Raw genomic sequence first — 17,991 nt, 5'->3', positions numbered from 1 at the left:
TGATTGTGCGACCAACATAAATGACATATAGTAACATCAAAATAACGACATGTATGTCATTTACGGCATGGAGCCTGGTGCACTCGCGTCCGGTTCTCTAACTTGATATCATACCAAGATTGGTATAGCGTGACGTGACTGCATGAGGTACATAAATGACAGCTGGTAACATGGAAACAATGAATGACATGCGTGTAAGGTACGGCATGGGTTACATGCCACGCTCATGGTGCGCTGGCGGGCATTTCGCAAGCTTGACATGCCGATTTTACTTTTCTTTTTCTTTTTTGGTTTTCATTGCACTTTTCAAGCGATGCAATGTGCAGAAGGTCATCTACAGGTGCATAAGCGACGATAAGGGCTCGCAAAGAGAGAAAACATCAGTATTACCATTTTTGTTCCTGACTGTGCCGAGCACGCAGGGTGCCCATCATCTGTACACGCCAACACGACCACAGGCTATCAAAGTGGAGTAGCCTATAGATAAATAACATCGCTAACAAGTAACACGCATGTAGCGGTAATAGTCAATGTTAGTTCATCCGTGGACTTCCTTGCGCTAGCGTAATACCGGGTTACTACAGCCGTAACCGTGAGAGGCCGGATAGGTGGGGCCATCTGGCGGCGCAAAGAACCTGGCAAGCACAGAATTGTTATTGTAGAAACCTATTGTATTCTATTTCTCCGCTTGTGTGCATTCGCTATGCTGATATTCCATAGACCCCTTTGCGTATACCGGAATGCCGTGCACGCTGAAATTCTCTGGTATAGCTAATTGAGACACACCAGCGAGTATGGCCCAAACGTGCGTCCCCGGGCACCTCCTCTTTGCTGCTTGGAACGGCGTCCACTTCTGAATCGCTGTTTTGCAAAGGGTCGAAGCGAAAATGATTCGCGACGTCGCGTATCGCGGTGATTCTAAGTTCCAGAATGTCGTCTTCAACACAAGTCGATACTTCTGACGGCGACGCTGGTGACAAGGCACGACTGAACGTGCGCGCCTAGCAGACGATATGTTAGCTGAGCAGCTGATCCTCACGTCACTCCTTTCTGTGGACAAGTGGTAAACTGGGGCGCGGTATGGAGTTGACCGCGAGGGAGCGCTGCCAGCTCTAAAAAATGGCGGGCTTGCAGGTTGTTTTGAATCGTGCTAGATACCGGTGATATAAATCAATAAAACAGATAGCTATTCGACCATCACTTGCATATTCGGTCGCGAATCGCTACTAGGGGGTAGATAACTACTCGTGGATGCAAAAATCTTGACATGCGAAAATTTGATGTCAGTGCTCCTTTAGACGGGGATTTTGTTGACTGTTGATTGTTGTAAGCAATGGCAAATGTGCATTAATTGTGAAAACAGTATATATGCGGGTAACATTAAAAAAGAAGCCACTAATATATCACTATGGTACAGAAGACGTTCCTTTTTCAGAAGTTACACATTCTAAATAGCTGGGCCTTTACATAACGAGTGATCTCTCGTGGTCAAAACACCTTGACAGTGTGCTTGCAAAGTGCCGCCGTAAGTTGTTCTTTTTAAGACGCACATTAAAATCATCGACATCAACAATACGTATCTTGGCATATAAAACACTCGTCCGGCCAGCTTTAGAATATGCCGTAATTATATGGGACACGGTTCACTAAAACGGACCTAGGAAAGCTAGAAAGTTTACAAAAAAAAAGCTGTTAGATTCGTCTACAATACGTATGGCCGCACTTCAATCACTAACCTCCTATCTCAAAGTGGCTTACCTGCTGTTACTCATCGAAATCGCGTACGTCGCTTAAAATTCTTTTTTCAACTAATGAAAGGCCAGTACAATGTCGACACTTCCCACGTTCTTGCATATTCGTCAGGTTATGATATCAGGCACAAAGACTCACTAGCTGTAGCACCATTCACGACACGTGTGAACTGTTTTAAGTATTCCTTCTTTCCTAGAACGATAGTGGATTGGAACTAATTGCCCGATAAAACTGTGAAACAGGATTCACTATCCCAATAGACCTTTTTCAAGCAATCCCAGAACACCCCGAGGGCGCGCGAAGCACTATGGGAAAAGTGTGTACGGCGAGCCCGCCGGCTGTTCCGTCGCTCGCTGCTCGTTGGCACCGTGGGAGCACCAAACGGAAAAAAAAAAGAAAACGCGTCGCCGCTGGTTGACTATTATTAAATCCTAAATACTACACGTCTGAACGCACCTGCATGTGTCTCTACGCATGAAATGCGAAAGAAATGATGCAGTCAGTGTAGGTATATTACCGAGCGGATGTATACCGGATGTAGCAGTTAAGCGGCATGCGAGTTATGACGTGCCGGTATACATGCAGTAAAAACGTGCTATCGTGAGCAATGTGAGCTGGAACACTAAATTCGTATTTATTCAATGATTACTTGTTCGCAAGCCACTACGGCCTTTGATACCATAGTGGCTCGTGATAGGCAGGGGCGTAGCCAGAAATTTTCTTTCGGAGCGGGGGGGGGGGGGGGGGGGTTCAACCATACTTTATGTATGTTTGTGCGTGGGTTTGTATGTGCGCGTGTATATATACGCAAACAAAACTGAAAAATTTCGGGGGGGGGGAGGGGTTGAACCCCCCTAACTCCCCCCTTGGCTACGCCCCTGGTGATAGGGTTTAACCAAACTGCAGAGAGGCGTTACAGTGTTCAGGTATACAGATGATTATATTATTTTAATTGACAAGTCACGAGCTGTACAAATAAGTGAGCACATCCGAAACGTGTTTAAAGAAAAATGGATTGGACTAGAATTCACTTGCGAGATGCATTGCTCTGATAATTTGCAGTTTCTTGACAGATGCTTTTAGGTTCACTGCGGAGCGTGTTCGCGGGCACTATAGCTATAGCCCGCGTTCAGTGAAATCGGTGTTCACTTTTGCGTCGGCGCATCCGAATGTTGTTAAACGAGGAATTGTGATGTCATGATTACGCAAGGCATTGGAAAAAAACTTGCGCACATAAGATGAGCAATAGTTTCCAGCTGCAAAGTGATCAAAGAGGCGGGATATCCTGCATATCGTTGTATCGGTTCGCGAAAGTCTGTTCGCATGGCAAAGAAAGATTAACACGGACGTTCTCCATCCGTAAATAATGCAGAAACTAGAAATACTACAGTTATTCCACGTATGTATAAGAAATTCTTCAGTCGCATGGCCTGAAGAACGTAGGGAAGCGATGTGGGGGTGAAGGTTGTGTTTGCAGTCCCAAATAAGCTCAGTCGCATTAATGTCGCAGGTGTCTGCGGTTGCCAAAGAAAAATGCGGTCAGTGGCATGCCGATTGTTTTTTTAAATTGTGTAGGTGTTAACCGCAAATTTCTCTTTCTTGTCTCCACATGGACATCGGCCAGACTGGTCGATGTATTAATACGCGTCTCAGCGAGCATCGAAATTCATTTAATGGAGCCGTCTCATCTCGCCTCTCTATGTCAGTCATGAAAATGTAATCCGATCTTCGAAAGCACAGTAATTTTGTACCATCAACCTAATCAGACGACGCGAGAAATTTCGGTGGCATATCATGTCACAAATAACATCACACTTTGTGTCAGTCAGCCTTCTCATTCGTTACAAGACAAGGAATCCTACATTATTAATCGACTGTAAGCACGCGCCTTGGTTGTTTGACTTTTCGTACCTCTTTATATACGCGCGAAGCACTCCCATTTTTTTATGCTTTTTTTCACGCGTGCAATAATCTTTCAGTTGTGTGTGAGCGCTGGTTTGTGCATTTCCTTCCTTAATTGTACTGCTCCTTTCTTTGTTCGCTCTAATACCCCTGTCACACGTACAGCCTTAACCACGGTTAAGCTAACTATGGTTACGGTTAACCGCGGTTAGTGGTAGCTACACGGCAGACGTAACCGCACTTAGTCTCCTAACCGTAGTTATCGGAAACCGAGCTAGGCAAGCACGGTTTACCCTCACAAACCGAGAAGCTCACAAGATGACGGAGCTGTGAGTGCACCAGCCGTGCACCGGCGCACGTTATTCGGCAGCTTCGCGGAGGATTTTCACGGAACGCGTCTCTAGTTGGCGAACAATAGCCAAGCAAAACTAGTTGAAAACGAGTTTTGCTTGGTAAAACGAGGCTCGCCGTGGGAAGGCCAACAACAAAGATTATTCCGTCCACGGCGTGTTTGCGAGAATGTACAGTTAAAGCCCCTCCATGCGTTTTCCGCCGGCTAGGTTAAGTAGCGCCAACTCGTCCGCCCCCTCTCCCTTTACACCGGTTCCCCGCCTAGCGGAAGCCGAAGTGCCGTCATGATCTTTCTGCTGCTTTTCCGGTTGATGCACCTGCCCCATGCCCGCCCATGCCCTCGCGACGCAGAAACACCGAGCGAAAACTCGCTCGGCGGCAGGCAGCTTACGACGAACCTCAAAACAACAACACTTGCGAAACGGAGAAGCAAATATGTTCTTCCTCGCGTGTGCATATGCGTGCGCAGAAACAAGATGGCAGGAAAAAGCGGAAGGAAGTGGCTCAAGAACTTCCTTCCGGAAGCTCCGGAATTGGGCGTCGTCGTCGAACAATAGATGGCGGTACTTAAAAAAGCGGCAGTAGACGCGATGGAGGGGCTTTAGGTCAACACCTCCTAAAATTCTTCAGGCCTGCGCCTCACGTGACATGACGTCAGCTACGTCATCACTCGCCGTCCGACCGGTCCTGCGGGGGCGCGCCGCTTCTGGCACTCCTCTCGCAGTGAAGCAGTTGTATCGCGATATCGTACGCGGTTACGCGAATAGTTATTCTCAGCAATATTGTTTTTTCTCGCGTCTGAATGTCTTCAAAGACAACTAGGGAGGGTGTTGGAACTGATAAGAAACTTGTCAAAATATTGACGTGGAAACTTCCTGTAGTAAGAGTTAGTTTATTCAACATTTACACACGAAACAAGGACACGAAGCAATAATCAAAAACACAAATAAATGAACATACTAATAAAAATTACAAATATGATACATGAGCACTTTATTTTGGAGCAACAGTTTTCAGTTTCCGTGCTTTTGCGACAGCTTTCGCATCAGCTTTAGCAACAGCAGCTGCGTCATTCCTCTCTTTGCAATAATTATTTAGCATAACATTTGTTGCACATTTTATCAACATATTTATTACCAAATCTGGTTCGTGCCCATTCGCACAGGTCGCCAGTTCCTCAAATGCTGGCAGGCTCTCCTTCACAAGCTGTTGAACAATAGCTCTGTGATTTCGTGTCTGCAGAAAGCCCGCGGCATTTGTTTCATTCTGGAGCAACTTTGTAACAACTTCAGTGTGCATCACTACTGTCACAACACAAGCGTTCGGAAATTTCAAGCCACCTCGATTGAGACTTGCTATTAACGAATTAGCGTCACCATCGCACTCAGCATCGCAGCTTTCAGCAACAAGGTTCTCTTGACAGTAGTTGCACTTCAACGTTTTCACCACAGAGTTAGTACAAAAGCCTCCAACATAAGCAAAAACAGCGACGCGTGTGCTTAAGCTGTCAAGGTCTTCAGGTTTGACAGTAACTCTGAAGTCCTGTTGATTTGTGGCTGTTGCTGATGGAGGAGCCTCGTCAATGAAATCGTCACTGCTCATTATAGGAAGAGTATTTTGTAGGCGAATCCTGCCTTCACTCTCGTACAGCTGCCTAATGCTGATGTGGTAATGACCACCAGCCATTTGCCTGTACTGGCCAAATCGGTTTTCGAGGCCGTCTGTCTGCAGTTTGCCGAGCAGGACATATTTATAACGAAGCTCGACAAGGCAGTACTTGGTGAATTCAAGTATTGCATAGGCGGAATGCCTTAGAGCAGATTGAGTTTCTCGCGTGAGAATGCCGTTGTCGTGTTTGTAGGATTCCCACACATCCAACCAAGTGACAAATGCATCGAGAAATTCCAGCTTAGGGTCACCATTCAGGCACGAAACTGGCTCTTCATAAACATCTCTGTGGTGATAGCCTTTGTGAGGTGTTTTAACGTTGACAATCTTCCACCAGCGGAGAACTATCCTGATAAAATTTGCTGTTTCTTTGGCATGCCATAAAGCATGAAAGTTGCAGTGGGCATCCAGTGCCTCAGCCACAAAAGCATTGAATATTTGTAGAACTAGTTTAACATTCTGCCTTTCGAAGTTGCTAGGATTTAGCGCCTTTGAAGAAAGGCGATAGCTGTATTTCAAAAGCTGAGAAGCCTCTAGCTTGTGCAGCTCCCGAAGATCTTTGAATGATGCCCACTGTATGCAGTCGGGATGGACACTGTTGTTTGAGAGATCGAACATTGGAAAATATAGGTTTGTCCCAAGATTCTTTTGATTTATCCAGTTGTTTCGGATGCATTTCAACAAGTGCACAGAATCCACAACATAAAACATAGGTCGTGTTGCGTCTTTTGGATTTGGGTAGACGATGCTCAGCTTTGGCGGATCTGAAAACATACTGAGTGCCTTGCGATTTATTGCGTTGTTGTCTGAAACTACTGCAAGAACTTTAAAACCTATTTGCTCAAGGCCAATGATTACATTTTTCAGGACAGCATGAAGAGAGTGAGCATTCATTGTTCGTGCAGGCAGAATGTGCACGACCTCGCGAAAAGAACTCAGCATGCTTTGCAGCATAAACACATGAGCAGACGTAGCGGCCTCTTCACTGTTTGCTGCTGCCCCTGAAATTTTTCCACCTTTAAAATCAAAGAAATGCTGGATGTGAATTTCGTCGAGCATGAGAACCACGGCACTTTCATGCGGCTGCAATTGTTTAAATCTGTGTTTTATGTACCTGAGAAAATTTTGACTCGCTGACTCGGTGTCAGGTGACAAGTGAAACGAGGAGCAGACATTTCGGCAAGTACTGGGATGCGGCATGGCAAAAAAACCTGATCCCCTCAGAAATTTGTAGGCGTGTGGAGATATGGTATGCAGTATGCAAGCAACCACCATACTTTCGGAGGAATACTGCAACCGCTGTTTTCCAAGCAACGCCACTTGTTCTCGCAAGAACCGAATGATCCGTTTCTTACTGTCAATGGCATCTCGTTCAAGTTGCTCAAGAAGGCTAACGACTACGTCACAAAGACCTTCTGAGGAGCATTTTTCATCGAGGATGCTTTGAAGCTTACTTAAGATGGCAGACAGGACATTCACATTCCCAATGCTTCCTGGCACGACATAATCACCTATACGGCTTAATTTGGTACCATGAAAACATACACTGATACTCAGGTCGCTGAAAACAGTAACAGACGACCGCAACATCGGCATGCTCTCATCGACAATATTTAAAAACAGGGAACAGTTTGGGCGGTGAATTACAATCCACTGATTTGGCACAGGTGCGCTTTTCAAACATTCCATAAGCTCAAGAAGCGAAGAAAAACAACATTTCGCTTCTTCATCGCGATAAGTAGCCTCCGATTCTGCGATGGCACGAGCGAGGTCAGCCGCTTCTCGGCGCATTTTTTTCGTTTCCGGGCATTCTCTCGGAGAGGGGTCATCCTTCGACAAGTACGAAGGACATCCTGGGAACAGTGTGGGCACTGATCCTGAACGCAGGCGCGGTACTTTCAGTGAAACCTCTAGCACTCTTCCTGTCATAGGATCCGTGTAGGACGACTTGTTCTCGAGGCATGACTCGGTGAAATGCAATGCGCATACCTGCATACCAACAGCAGTCGCAGAGTGTCAGCGAACCTCGCAATGCGTCTAAACATTGCACAAGCGCATCGCGAACTGTTACAATGAGTATGATTTCACCATCAGTGTGATGCAATGGTGACATCCAGTTTGCTCTTACCTTGTTGTTTTCCGTCGGGAAGAAATCCTTTCTTGGAATAGCACTGAGCCACTTCTTCCTTTGCACTTCATCCTTGGGGAATGAAAATACTTGAACTTTCTTCCCGGTCTTGTAATTACTTGAACATGCCGGCACACAACACTTGTTGGGCATGTCAGAAGCTTCGTGCAATAAAATTCCGGCTGCAAAATTCACTGCAAACACAACGCAAAGAAAATGGCTCGGCAGACTCGCGAAAAACACACGTGCAGCCCGGCCGTCACCACTGAAGCGAGAGGGAATTCGGGAATGCATGACGGGACCGGTCAGAAGGTGTTGGACCGGTAGGACGGCCGGTGGTGACGTCACGGCGGAGGGCGCAGGCCTGAAGAATTTTAGGAGGTGTTGTTTAGGTACAGTATTATCGCTACAGGTTTCTTGAGGGGAAGTGCTTTTTGCATTGTTTGTGTCTAGCCGCCTCACAGCTGCAAACACTGAACATGTAGTCGAAAGTGGAACGATTCAATACACTGTCGTGCGGGTTAGCGGAGGTGTATCGCACCACGAAACTTGCCGAGGGTGTGCCCAAACTTCTTGCTGACCATGCAACACGTGGTTTCGTCGGCTTGCGCAACTGAGCTGAGCTGGTGTAGCAATGGCAAACCCGCGTTCGCGTTAACTGCGGTTAATCCTGTAACCACGGTTAAGCATAACCGCAGTTAAAGCTGCTTGTGTGACAGAGGTGTAAGTATTATTCCAAGCAGTAGTTATAGCACCAACGAAGGTTAGTAGGCACTTATAGTTCGTTACATATATGGTGCGAGCGACGCAATGTATGTATCCCATTTTCCGATTACACTTTTGCCGACTACACTTTCTAGTAGTGCACTCTTTAAATATCAGAACCTCACGCTGTAGTCGTCGACAGTGTCGATGGACGCTGATTCCAAATACATCCGCGAATTATAGACCGCTCCTGCACTTCATAGGCAACCGAGCTGTATTTTTTTTATTTATGGCGTAAGGAGCAATGGGGCCAAAAAAAAAATAAAAGGTGACGCTTCTGAGCCGCTCAACTTAGAGTTACTGTATAAGCTTAAAGGTAGCATATACAGTAACTCTAGCTCAACTAGTTCAACAGTGAGAGAGATGCAAATGGTCCAGAGGCCATCACAGCTAAACACTGAAGTTCGTGATTGAATTGCCCAGTAAGATGTTGCACCTTGCCAAATTCACTGTGTCTAAGAATTCCTGGCACGGCGCAAGCGGAAAGCGACAGCGCCAGTCCCGCGCGCTCGTCACGGTGGCTGCTGCGGCGTACACACATTTCCCATGAGCGCTTGCGCGTCCGTTGGTGGCGCTCGTGTGATTGAAATGAGGGGGTGCTGGGGGAACTACAAAATAGGTTCCGTAAACGAAGGAGGTTGGAGGATAATCTGTTCTCATTGACGCAGTGTATTGAAATAGCGGAAAAAGAACACAGGCCCCTGTGGCTGGCATTTCTAGATATCAAGGGAGCTTACGATAGTGTGATTCAAGAAGACTTGTGGGAAGTACTGGACACACTAGATGTGGAAGATGGAATAACTAATCTTTTAAAGGACATCTTTAAAAGTAACAGGGTAGTTATAAAATGGGAAAAACAGGTATCCGAACCTATAGAGATACAACGCGGGCTTCGACAGGGGTGTCCCTTGTCACCTGTTATTTATGCTGTACCTACAAGGATTAGAAGCTAAATTAGAGGGGAGTAGACTCGGCTTCAGCCTCTCTTTTGCCAAGCAAGGAAAACACGTTGAACAGTCATTACCGGCATTGGTGTATGCAGATGATATAGTATTAACGGCCTACAACAAGGAAGATCTGCAGGGATTGATAGACATCTGTGGTAATGAAGGAGATAGGTTAAATTTGAAGTTCAGTGGGGGAAAATCGGCAATCATGATTCTTCATGATAATGAAGGCAGTGAGCATAAGATACAGGAAGTCACGCTTGAGATAGTGGATAAATACAAATATCTGGGCGTATGGATAAACAACGGGGCTGAGTACCTAAGGGAGCACGAAAGATACGTAATGACTAAGGGCAATAGGAATGCAGCTGTAATGAAAAATAGGGCACTGTGGAACTACAATAGGTATGGCGTCGTGAGAGGGATTTGGAAAGGGGTAATGGTCCCAGGTTTGACGTCCGGCAATGCGGTCTTGTGCATGAGATCAGAGATTCAAGCAAGATTGGAAATTAAACAACGTGGCATATGTAGGCTTGCTTTGGGAGCACACGGCAATACCCCAAACCAGGGGGTACAGGGTGACAACATGGGATGGACATCGTTCGAGGGCAGGGAAGCTAGCAGCAAGATAGAACTTGAGGAGCAATTGAGAAAAATGGGAGAGGAGAGTTGGGCTAGGAAAGTTTTCAGCTACTTGTACATGAAGAATGTTGATACTAAATGGAGGAAGTGAACTCGAAAATTGTCAAGCAAGTGTTCAGACAACATCAGAATAGCAAACGACAAGGAAACATCGGTTAAGAAAAAGGTGAACGAAACAAAGAGGGGCAAGTGGAAAATGAGGATGCTTACGAAATCATCACTGGAGACCTACCAAACTTTCAAGCAGGAAATTGCAAAAGAAAAGATCTACGATAATTCTCGATTTTCTCTGCTCTTTGTGGCCAGGACGGGAGTATTGCGGACCAAGACGTACCGAGCCAAATACGAAGGCACAGGCACGTTATGTAGTGCGTGTGGAGAGGAGGAGGAAACGGCTGAACATTTGATAATGTTCTGTAAAGGGCTTCACCCTACAGTCCAAGATAATGGCGCGTAATTTTACAAAGCATTGGGGTTTAGGGACAGTGAAGGCAAAATAGACTTCTAACGAGTAGAAATAACCAGGAGGAGGCTAACCGATTGGTGGCTACAATCAAGGCACGAGTGAAATGCAAGCCTTCAATACATTATGATAGTACTTAACTTCATGGCTAGGTGGCGTGAGCCGCCGCCCGATCTAAAGGGCACAGCCGTATACTTCCATCCATCCAAGGTCTATTGGAATCGCACCTTCAGTAGGAAGCATTTTCTTGTCTGGCTGAGATGTTTTTCATGCGTTTTTATTTTTGCCCCCTTTTTTACTCATACAAACTCATTGTCTGTTTGATTTTAAGAATGTTGGAATAACGTTACTCTCCTGTTTGTTTTGTTCTTTTAAGCGTATGTGCGAACAAACTCATTGATTGTTTTCCCTTGTTATTTTTCTGTTTTGTGCCCTTATACACGTACCACGCTGTCAAGATCTTGTAAAAAATCGCAGTGTCTATAAATAAATAAATAAATAAATACTTTGCGCAAGTTAGCTGAAACAACTAATATATTTCACCTGCGGTTTCTGACGCCCACCTAAATTTGTTCCATTTGCACTACACCCCCATTGAAAGTAGGATAATGTGGTCTAGCTTAAAGGTGTACTGACATGAGTTTTAAAATTTTTCGGGTTTTTGCTCTAAATGAAAGCACGGGTGTCGAGAACCCTAGAAGGAGTGTTGTGGTCTCTGGGGATGCATTGCATATACTTTTATTACCGCTTCTTTCAACCAGCAGTTTCCGTTTCGGTTTCGAGAGGGCGGCTTCATAGTGACGTGTCAAGTCTGCCCGTGACGCCACGGGCAGACTGCAACCCACGAAATATGCACCTGCTGTCCTTTGCTGTCAGGTGGACGTGGTTCATGATGAGTGAACTGTCGTCCAGTGCATCCGACAGCGATTTCTGTGATTTAGGCTGCATGCAGAACCCAGACTTCGCAAACCAAGTGAGCTGACTTGAAGCGTCATAGGGCTCTCCATGCGGTGAAGCTGCCTTGCAGATGCTCGAAGATGAAAACTTTAAAATCAAACTTAAACATTTATACGTGTTTCCCGGATGCGGTGTGGGGAGAGCGTTAACACTACATGCCAAGGAAACCAAAAACATCCGTTTTGCTGCACTTCAAAATCGTGTCAGTACTCCTTTAAACCCATAGCCTCCAGATCAGCAACATCATTTCCACAAAGCTACTTCGGCTAGCTGGCTTCTGTCATTTTTAAACACGGCAATTAAGCTCTAAACATTTGACAATCTTACAAGCCAGAGCGGCGCTGCAGCACATGCTGTGGGATTGTGCCGGCAGCGAGCAGCAAGAGTCTCCTAGGAACGGGGTAGACATATTAGTCTCGAACCGCGTGGCGCGCGGCCCTGCTCAGCCACGACCTCGCCGATCAACTGTGGGCCGTCCGGCACGCCGAGGCAGCCGCCCGCGTCCAAGTACTCGAGGTGCACCTAGGCAGGGGTGCTTGTGGCCTCACCCCGCTTAATACCGTCGGACATATTAAAGTTTATCGTCACTCTCACGAATGACCCTATATATGCTTAACCTCCATCTAATATAGTATCAATACGAAACTTCCATTGTTGGTTTGTGCGCTAACCATCAACCGCACAACAGGGCTGTCACAAAAGGAAGCCCTCACACTGCTTCGACTTCAAGTGACTCATGACGCACTATCCTGCAGCCAGCGTTGTACACGTTCCTCTAACACAGGAACGAAAGCTCGTTCCCCGTTCTTTCTCAATCTTGGAACGAGTTCCCGTTACAAGTTCCTTTAGCGTGAAAGGAACTCGTTCCAGTTTCATTTCGAAAATTGGAACGTGTCGTTACATTAACGTTACATTGGAATTTTTCATCAACATGTAGTGCCGGATAACCCGGCGAAATAACGTGAGCAATTTAAAGCTAACATTGAGCAACATATATTTAACGAATTTGAGATCACCGGCGGTAGGTTATATGTAGATAAAATGAATCGAAAAAAAACGCTCCGAGGCAAATTTTTTTAGTGACCACCGGCCATACTACAGACATGTCTAACTGCAACTTTCGTGCTCGTCTATTACAAGTGCGACCCATGAGGCACATTCACGTGAATCTTCAAATGCGCAGTCAGAATACTGAGCTTCCGATATTCAAATAGAAATTCCCACACATGCACCTCAAATCAGCGAGTGGCCGCGGACCTTGCGTTTCTGGCGTGGTTTATGGCATCATTTGTCGAGAAAAGAGCGATTGCTGGTGCCTTTGAGTATTAATTGTCAGTTCCAGGCCGCGCGCTGCGGTATAATGTTTGGCTCACGTGCAGTGTTGTGTACGTTACCGAAAAAAGTAACTAAATGCGCTACTCGTTAAGATAACAAAAAAGTAACGCGTTACCATCCTGCGTTATCTAGAAAAAACGGTAAGGCGTTACCATTACAGCTACCGAAAAAAAGTAACGCACTTTACTTCTGCCGTTACTCCATGGTCAGAAATTATAGTCAGTGCGCCCTCGCTGCAGGAATCCAGATACCAATTTAATAAACATCATATTTATATTTCGCACAAAAGTTCTAACCAGAAAAAAAGAAACTATTTTATCTGAAATACAGATATAACTGTAAAACTTTGCAGAACTGTGTGGACTTTAGCCGTATTATAATGGCCTGATGTTTACTGTAGAGTTGCTTGTGATAGCTTATAACTCAGTGACATATGGTAAAGCTCTTTCTAAAAGTGACAGTAAAGACAGCGAGACTACATCATCAACGCTCTCCGGAAAGTATATAAACATCCCTGATCTCTCAACAAATTTACAGTGAATCTGACGGCGTGCTTCTACCATGCGCAGATCTTGTAGGAATAAAGATATCCCTAAAGAGCACAGTCCCAAAAAATATTTCCAGTATAAATCACTTTTGCCCCTCAATTGCCGCGAAAAATTGCGATTGTTTATGCGAAGGCGTTCAGCCTTCCTCGCTCCGGAATTCAACAACCAGGAACGTATACCCGCAGCTAGAAGCATATAAAAGCAAATTTTGTTTTTAGAACACAACTAATAAACTGCGCTATAGTATTGCAAGGATAACTTGATGACAGCTACAACTTGTAGAATTAAGGCAACAGCTGTATTTCAAAACTTTCGTCGGACAGCACGTCCGCACCTACTGTAAACAGGCACTTGACGGACCCGTCAAATGATACTCCTATTGTCAATACCTGTCAGACCGATAGCAGTCCTCCGCTGCGACTTAAGGATAGCTCTGGGACTGTGGAACCTACGAGACGAAGAGGACGTTCGGGATAATTTAAATAAAAAGTAACGAGTTAGCCGTTACAGATACGAAATGGTAACGAGTACGTTACTAAATTACCGAAAACAGTAACACGTTACCGGTAACGGCGTTTGTAACGCGTTACCGCCAGCACTGCTCACATGTTCTCAGCCTTGACTAACAATCGGCAGCATTTTCCGACCATGCTGCAAAAGTGTTGGAGGGCCCCTTTAAAGACACTTCTCTGCGCTTGTGCGTCAACGCCCTGCTTCAGCTATATGTTACAACAAAGCTACACGCAGCGAAGCCATCAGTTTTCATCCTGTGTTGCATTCTTATTCTGCTTGCCAGGATATCTACTACTAGGACTAATAAAGTACCTTGAATTCGCACGCTATTCTGGCTTGTGCCTGGGTCGTATTGTGACAACTGATATCAGGGATATGACAAATCCAAAGCATAATAATGCCTGGTGTTTAATGTGTGAAAACCACGATATCACTGAGGGAAGCCGTAGTGGAGGGCTCCGAAAATTTCAACAATGGGCCTCATTCATGAGGGTAGTCTGCGCATGCGCGGCGGCGGTGACGGCACGCGCGCTATTTTTTCGGGGTCACAGCGTGGCGAAGGGATTGAATTCACCACCTGGCGTGACATATTTGCGAATTTTCCCGAAAAACACCGGACCTCCGAGAATGTCTACCGACACGCGGCGGGCAACTGCGGAGGTCATGGACCCCCCCTTTCGATTTCAGTGATCTCCACTAGAGTCGCTGCTCCGACCTGAAAAAGGCCCATTTGGTGCTCATTAACGTGCTATGACATCGCTCATTACACGGTCATCTACCATTTCGCCTCCATCGAAATGCAGCCTTGACCGAACCCACGACGTTTGAGTCAGCAGCCGAGCGCCGTAACCACTCAACCACCAAGGCGGACCAAATTCAATAGCAAATGAATCTGATCTTAGAAGAAGTGAACGTTGGAATCTGATCTATTGCGATGAAGCACAATATAAGCTCGGCGCAGGCCCTGATGCTTGTGAGTTTCTTCATCATATTTTTATACACAGACCTTGTCACATAAGGAAACTCGCATGCTTTAATGAGTATTAAAAGAAAGCGTAAAGATTTACTTCGGCTGCGAATAATGCGCGTACGTGATGCGGCGGAGATGTTTCTCCCAGTCGCTAATCTTGCCTGTCTCAGAAGACAAAGGGACACATAATATACGGTATATGAGCCCTTATTGGGGTATACCGTAATGGTAATATTGGGCTAACTCAGTATTAGTTTGGTCATGCACGTTTTGCCATGATAGCTAGCACAAAAAAATTATTTCATATAATTTGCGGGGTTACGAAATTAAAATCGTCACAAACTTTCCTGCTCGTTTTCTAGCTTTCTCTAGGTTTGGGCTTAAATTTGTCGAAATTATCGGCTATGCTACTTTCCAGGACTTGGTAACTATGACGAAGATGCGCAGCATGCCAATATAGTATTTTAGCAAGTTACGGAAATACGGTACGCAAATACGGTAGGGCCGTACAGTAGCGCTCCTCCTTTTCAGCATGTTGTGCTTTTGCCAGTTGAGGCCATTCAGGCACCCCAACACCACAAAAGCGTTTTCGTAAATTACTGTAGGGTTTCCACGCATCATTGTTGCCTGTCAGCCTGCACATTGTTAAAGGCCAAATCCGGCGATTTTTCGAGGTCGATGGATCTCAGTGAAATTCGCTGGGTACGTTCCTTTGCACGTTTCCGTCATTTATGCCAAATTACAGGCTTGAGACATGCGCAGATTGTTTGCAAATGAATTTTAAAGATTGTCTGCAAACGCCCTCCTGGCTTCCCACAATTATGGGCAACATTGCGTCTGTGACGTCAGTGTTGGCAAGGCGGCGGAAGTGACGCAGCCGAGGGCACCGCTAACTTCGGCGCTTAGGCCGCTACAGCGAGTGTCTGTTGTGCACAAGGCGACAGACAGCGTTGGTTTGGCCGGCGCTTCGCTGGTCGTCCCGGCTGTCACAGTTTTCATACTCCGCGCCGGCGTGACCGGCATGTCTTCCACGACTTCCGGTTCGTTCGTAACAACGTCTACGTCATACGTAGACAGTACACTCGGTTGGGTTTCGGTTTCGGTGTTGCGGTTTTTTGCTTATTTAAAATTATTCTCCAAATTGCCGAGTATTTCTGCTATCGGGTCCGTAACAGGAGCGTCTCAGGAACATAAAAGCACCATTACTTTGACATGGCCAAAAAATCGCCGGAGTTGGTCTTTAACGAGGAACCGGTCGCTCGGGGGGCGCAATGTCACTGGAAAAGGTGCGGATTAAGCACAACAAGAGGGAAATGAGGAGCTTTACCGTACTGCTTTAGGGTATTTGCGTATCTTGCTAAAACACTCTATTCTCGTTACTGCATTCGTCTGGACGGGACACTGAAGGCATTAACAGCGAATTTGTTGCGTTCCGCACTGTCGGCAACCACTTTGCAAAAATCTCCAAGACGCCTTTCCTTGAATCATTCGTTCCACAGGAAAACACTTGCCTACAGAATGCTGTTCCAGCTCTAGCGAGTTCACCCCCTCAACATTCCACTGAACATGCCCCTGTGGCACAAAAGGCTTTTCAAGAATTACTGGTGTACAGAGAGAAAGAGAAACGAAGGCAAGGACAGGCAGGGACGAGTGTACAATAAAACGACTAGTCCATCTGCTAGAGTGCGGTCGAAAACGTTTGCTTGGAAAGCATACTTGCTCGCGCGTGCGCATAGCTATTTTGAAAATTGTGATTCATTTTCGGCGAACCACCAAACCAGCCTCCGAGGGCAAGTGAACGCGCAGCAAACCATTTCAGGTTGGGCCGCACCGAAACAAGGCAATAAGAGTGTACTAGCCTTTCAGGGAAACACGCCACGTGCGCCTGGAAACCCTTTTGGTGACAGAGAGGGCGACCACGACTAATTGCCTTCCCTGGAAGGACAGCGGCCTAGTACATGACCATTGCTATTGTCACATTCCACAGAGTTAAAAGAGGATTCTCTGGAGCTCCAACAAACGGGCAATATTCCTGGAAAGGATCAGGTTGTCAGTGCGAGGTTCATTCCACTCCTTCCTTCCAGGAGGACCACGTCAGGCCCTTATCTTTGAGATTGTGAGTCACTGAAAGAAGGTCTGTTCGCCTCCTCGCTTCAGGCATTGCGAGAGTGAGTGTACGCTTTCCTATCCCGCTACTATTGGCTGCGAAAATCTGTGATCACGTGACTTTTTCCGCTCTCTGCTAACCACGTGGCTCGACCCAGCCAATCTAAAAGGACTGTCAAGCTTACTCCCGCGTATTTTGTATGTTCTGCCTTGTCGGTTTGTATCAGCCCAACCTTCATCGTGGTGTTCGACTGCCCATGGACTGCGCCATCTTCGGAGACGCAGGTGGCCATCGAATGATACGAGCGCTCATAATTTCAACAACACTCGTAGCGACATCCTCTGGTCTTCACGCAGTGCATCACAAGGTCGGATCTTCGTGTGTTACATTGGGCCTACCACTAACAGGATGTGGCGCTTCCCCATCGCATGCTGCGACTCGGCCGGGTTCCTAACAAGGATTTTCGGCGATTCTGGCGGCATCTCGTGAGTGGTTCCTGCCATTTCATTCATCGTGATAGGCCGCGTTTATTGAGATCTCTCTAGTTAGACAATACGATCACTGACGAGGCCTTCGCGTGGTTTTATACCGTGATAGAGACTCAATCAAAGTTTCAATCGCGTACGTTTTTTTTTCTTTTTGTCGAAACTGCGAGGCCTACAACCGTTTGGAGTTTGCGAAGGGCACGTGCAGGGCTTTTCGAGAAATGAGTTGGGTTTGTTCGAGAGCTCATCTCAGCAGGTATCTCATGCGCCCACTTCTTCAATTATCTTTCATGTCCTTAGGTGTGCCTAAAACAAACCTATACTGTCCACAAGAATAATATTGTGTGGGGTTTTACTTCTCAAGACCATGCTATGATTTTGAGAGACACCGTACTTGAGGGCTCTGGAATTTTCGCCCATCTGATGTTCTTTAACGTGCACTGATATCTGACATTAGA

At 46.2% G+C, this 17,991-nt stretch overlaps 1 protein-coding gene across 1 annotated transcript; it reads right to left on the bottom strand.

Moving 5' to 3' along the window:
- Positions 1 to 4,877: 4,877 nt before the first annotated feature.
- Positions 4,878 to 8,157, bottom strand: LOC119375297 (uncharacterized). The gene is made up of 2 exons (XM_037645476.2): positions 7,802 to 8,157; positions 4,878 to 7,662 (listed from the first exon to the last, which is right to left on the bottom strand). The coding sequence occupies exons 1-2, from the start codon at positions 8,093 to 8,095 to the stop codon at positions 4,999 to 5,001; spliced, it is 2,958 nt and encodes a 985-aa protein (XP_037501404.2). The 5' UTR covers positions 8,096 to 8,157; the 3' UTR covers positions 4,878 to 4,998.
- Positions 8,158 to 17,991: the final 9,834 nt, after the last annotated feature.

Source organism: Rhipicephalus sanguineus, chromosome 11 (assembly GCF_013339695.2).
Source record: "Rhipicephalus sanguineus isolate Rsan-2018 chromosome 11, BIME_Rsan_1.4, whole genome shotgun sequence".
Taxonomy (NCBI): Eukaryota; Metazoa; Arthropoda; class Arachnida; order Ixodida; family Ixodidae; genus Rhipicephalus; species Rhipicephalus sanguineus.
Note: the sequence above shows the minus strand (reverse complement) of the source record. Positions and strands in the feature narration are given on the sequence as shown.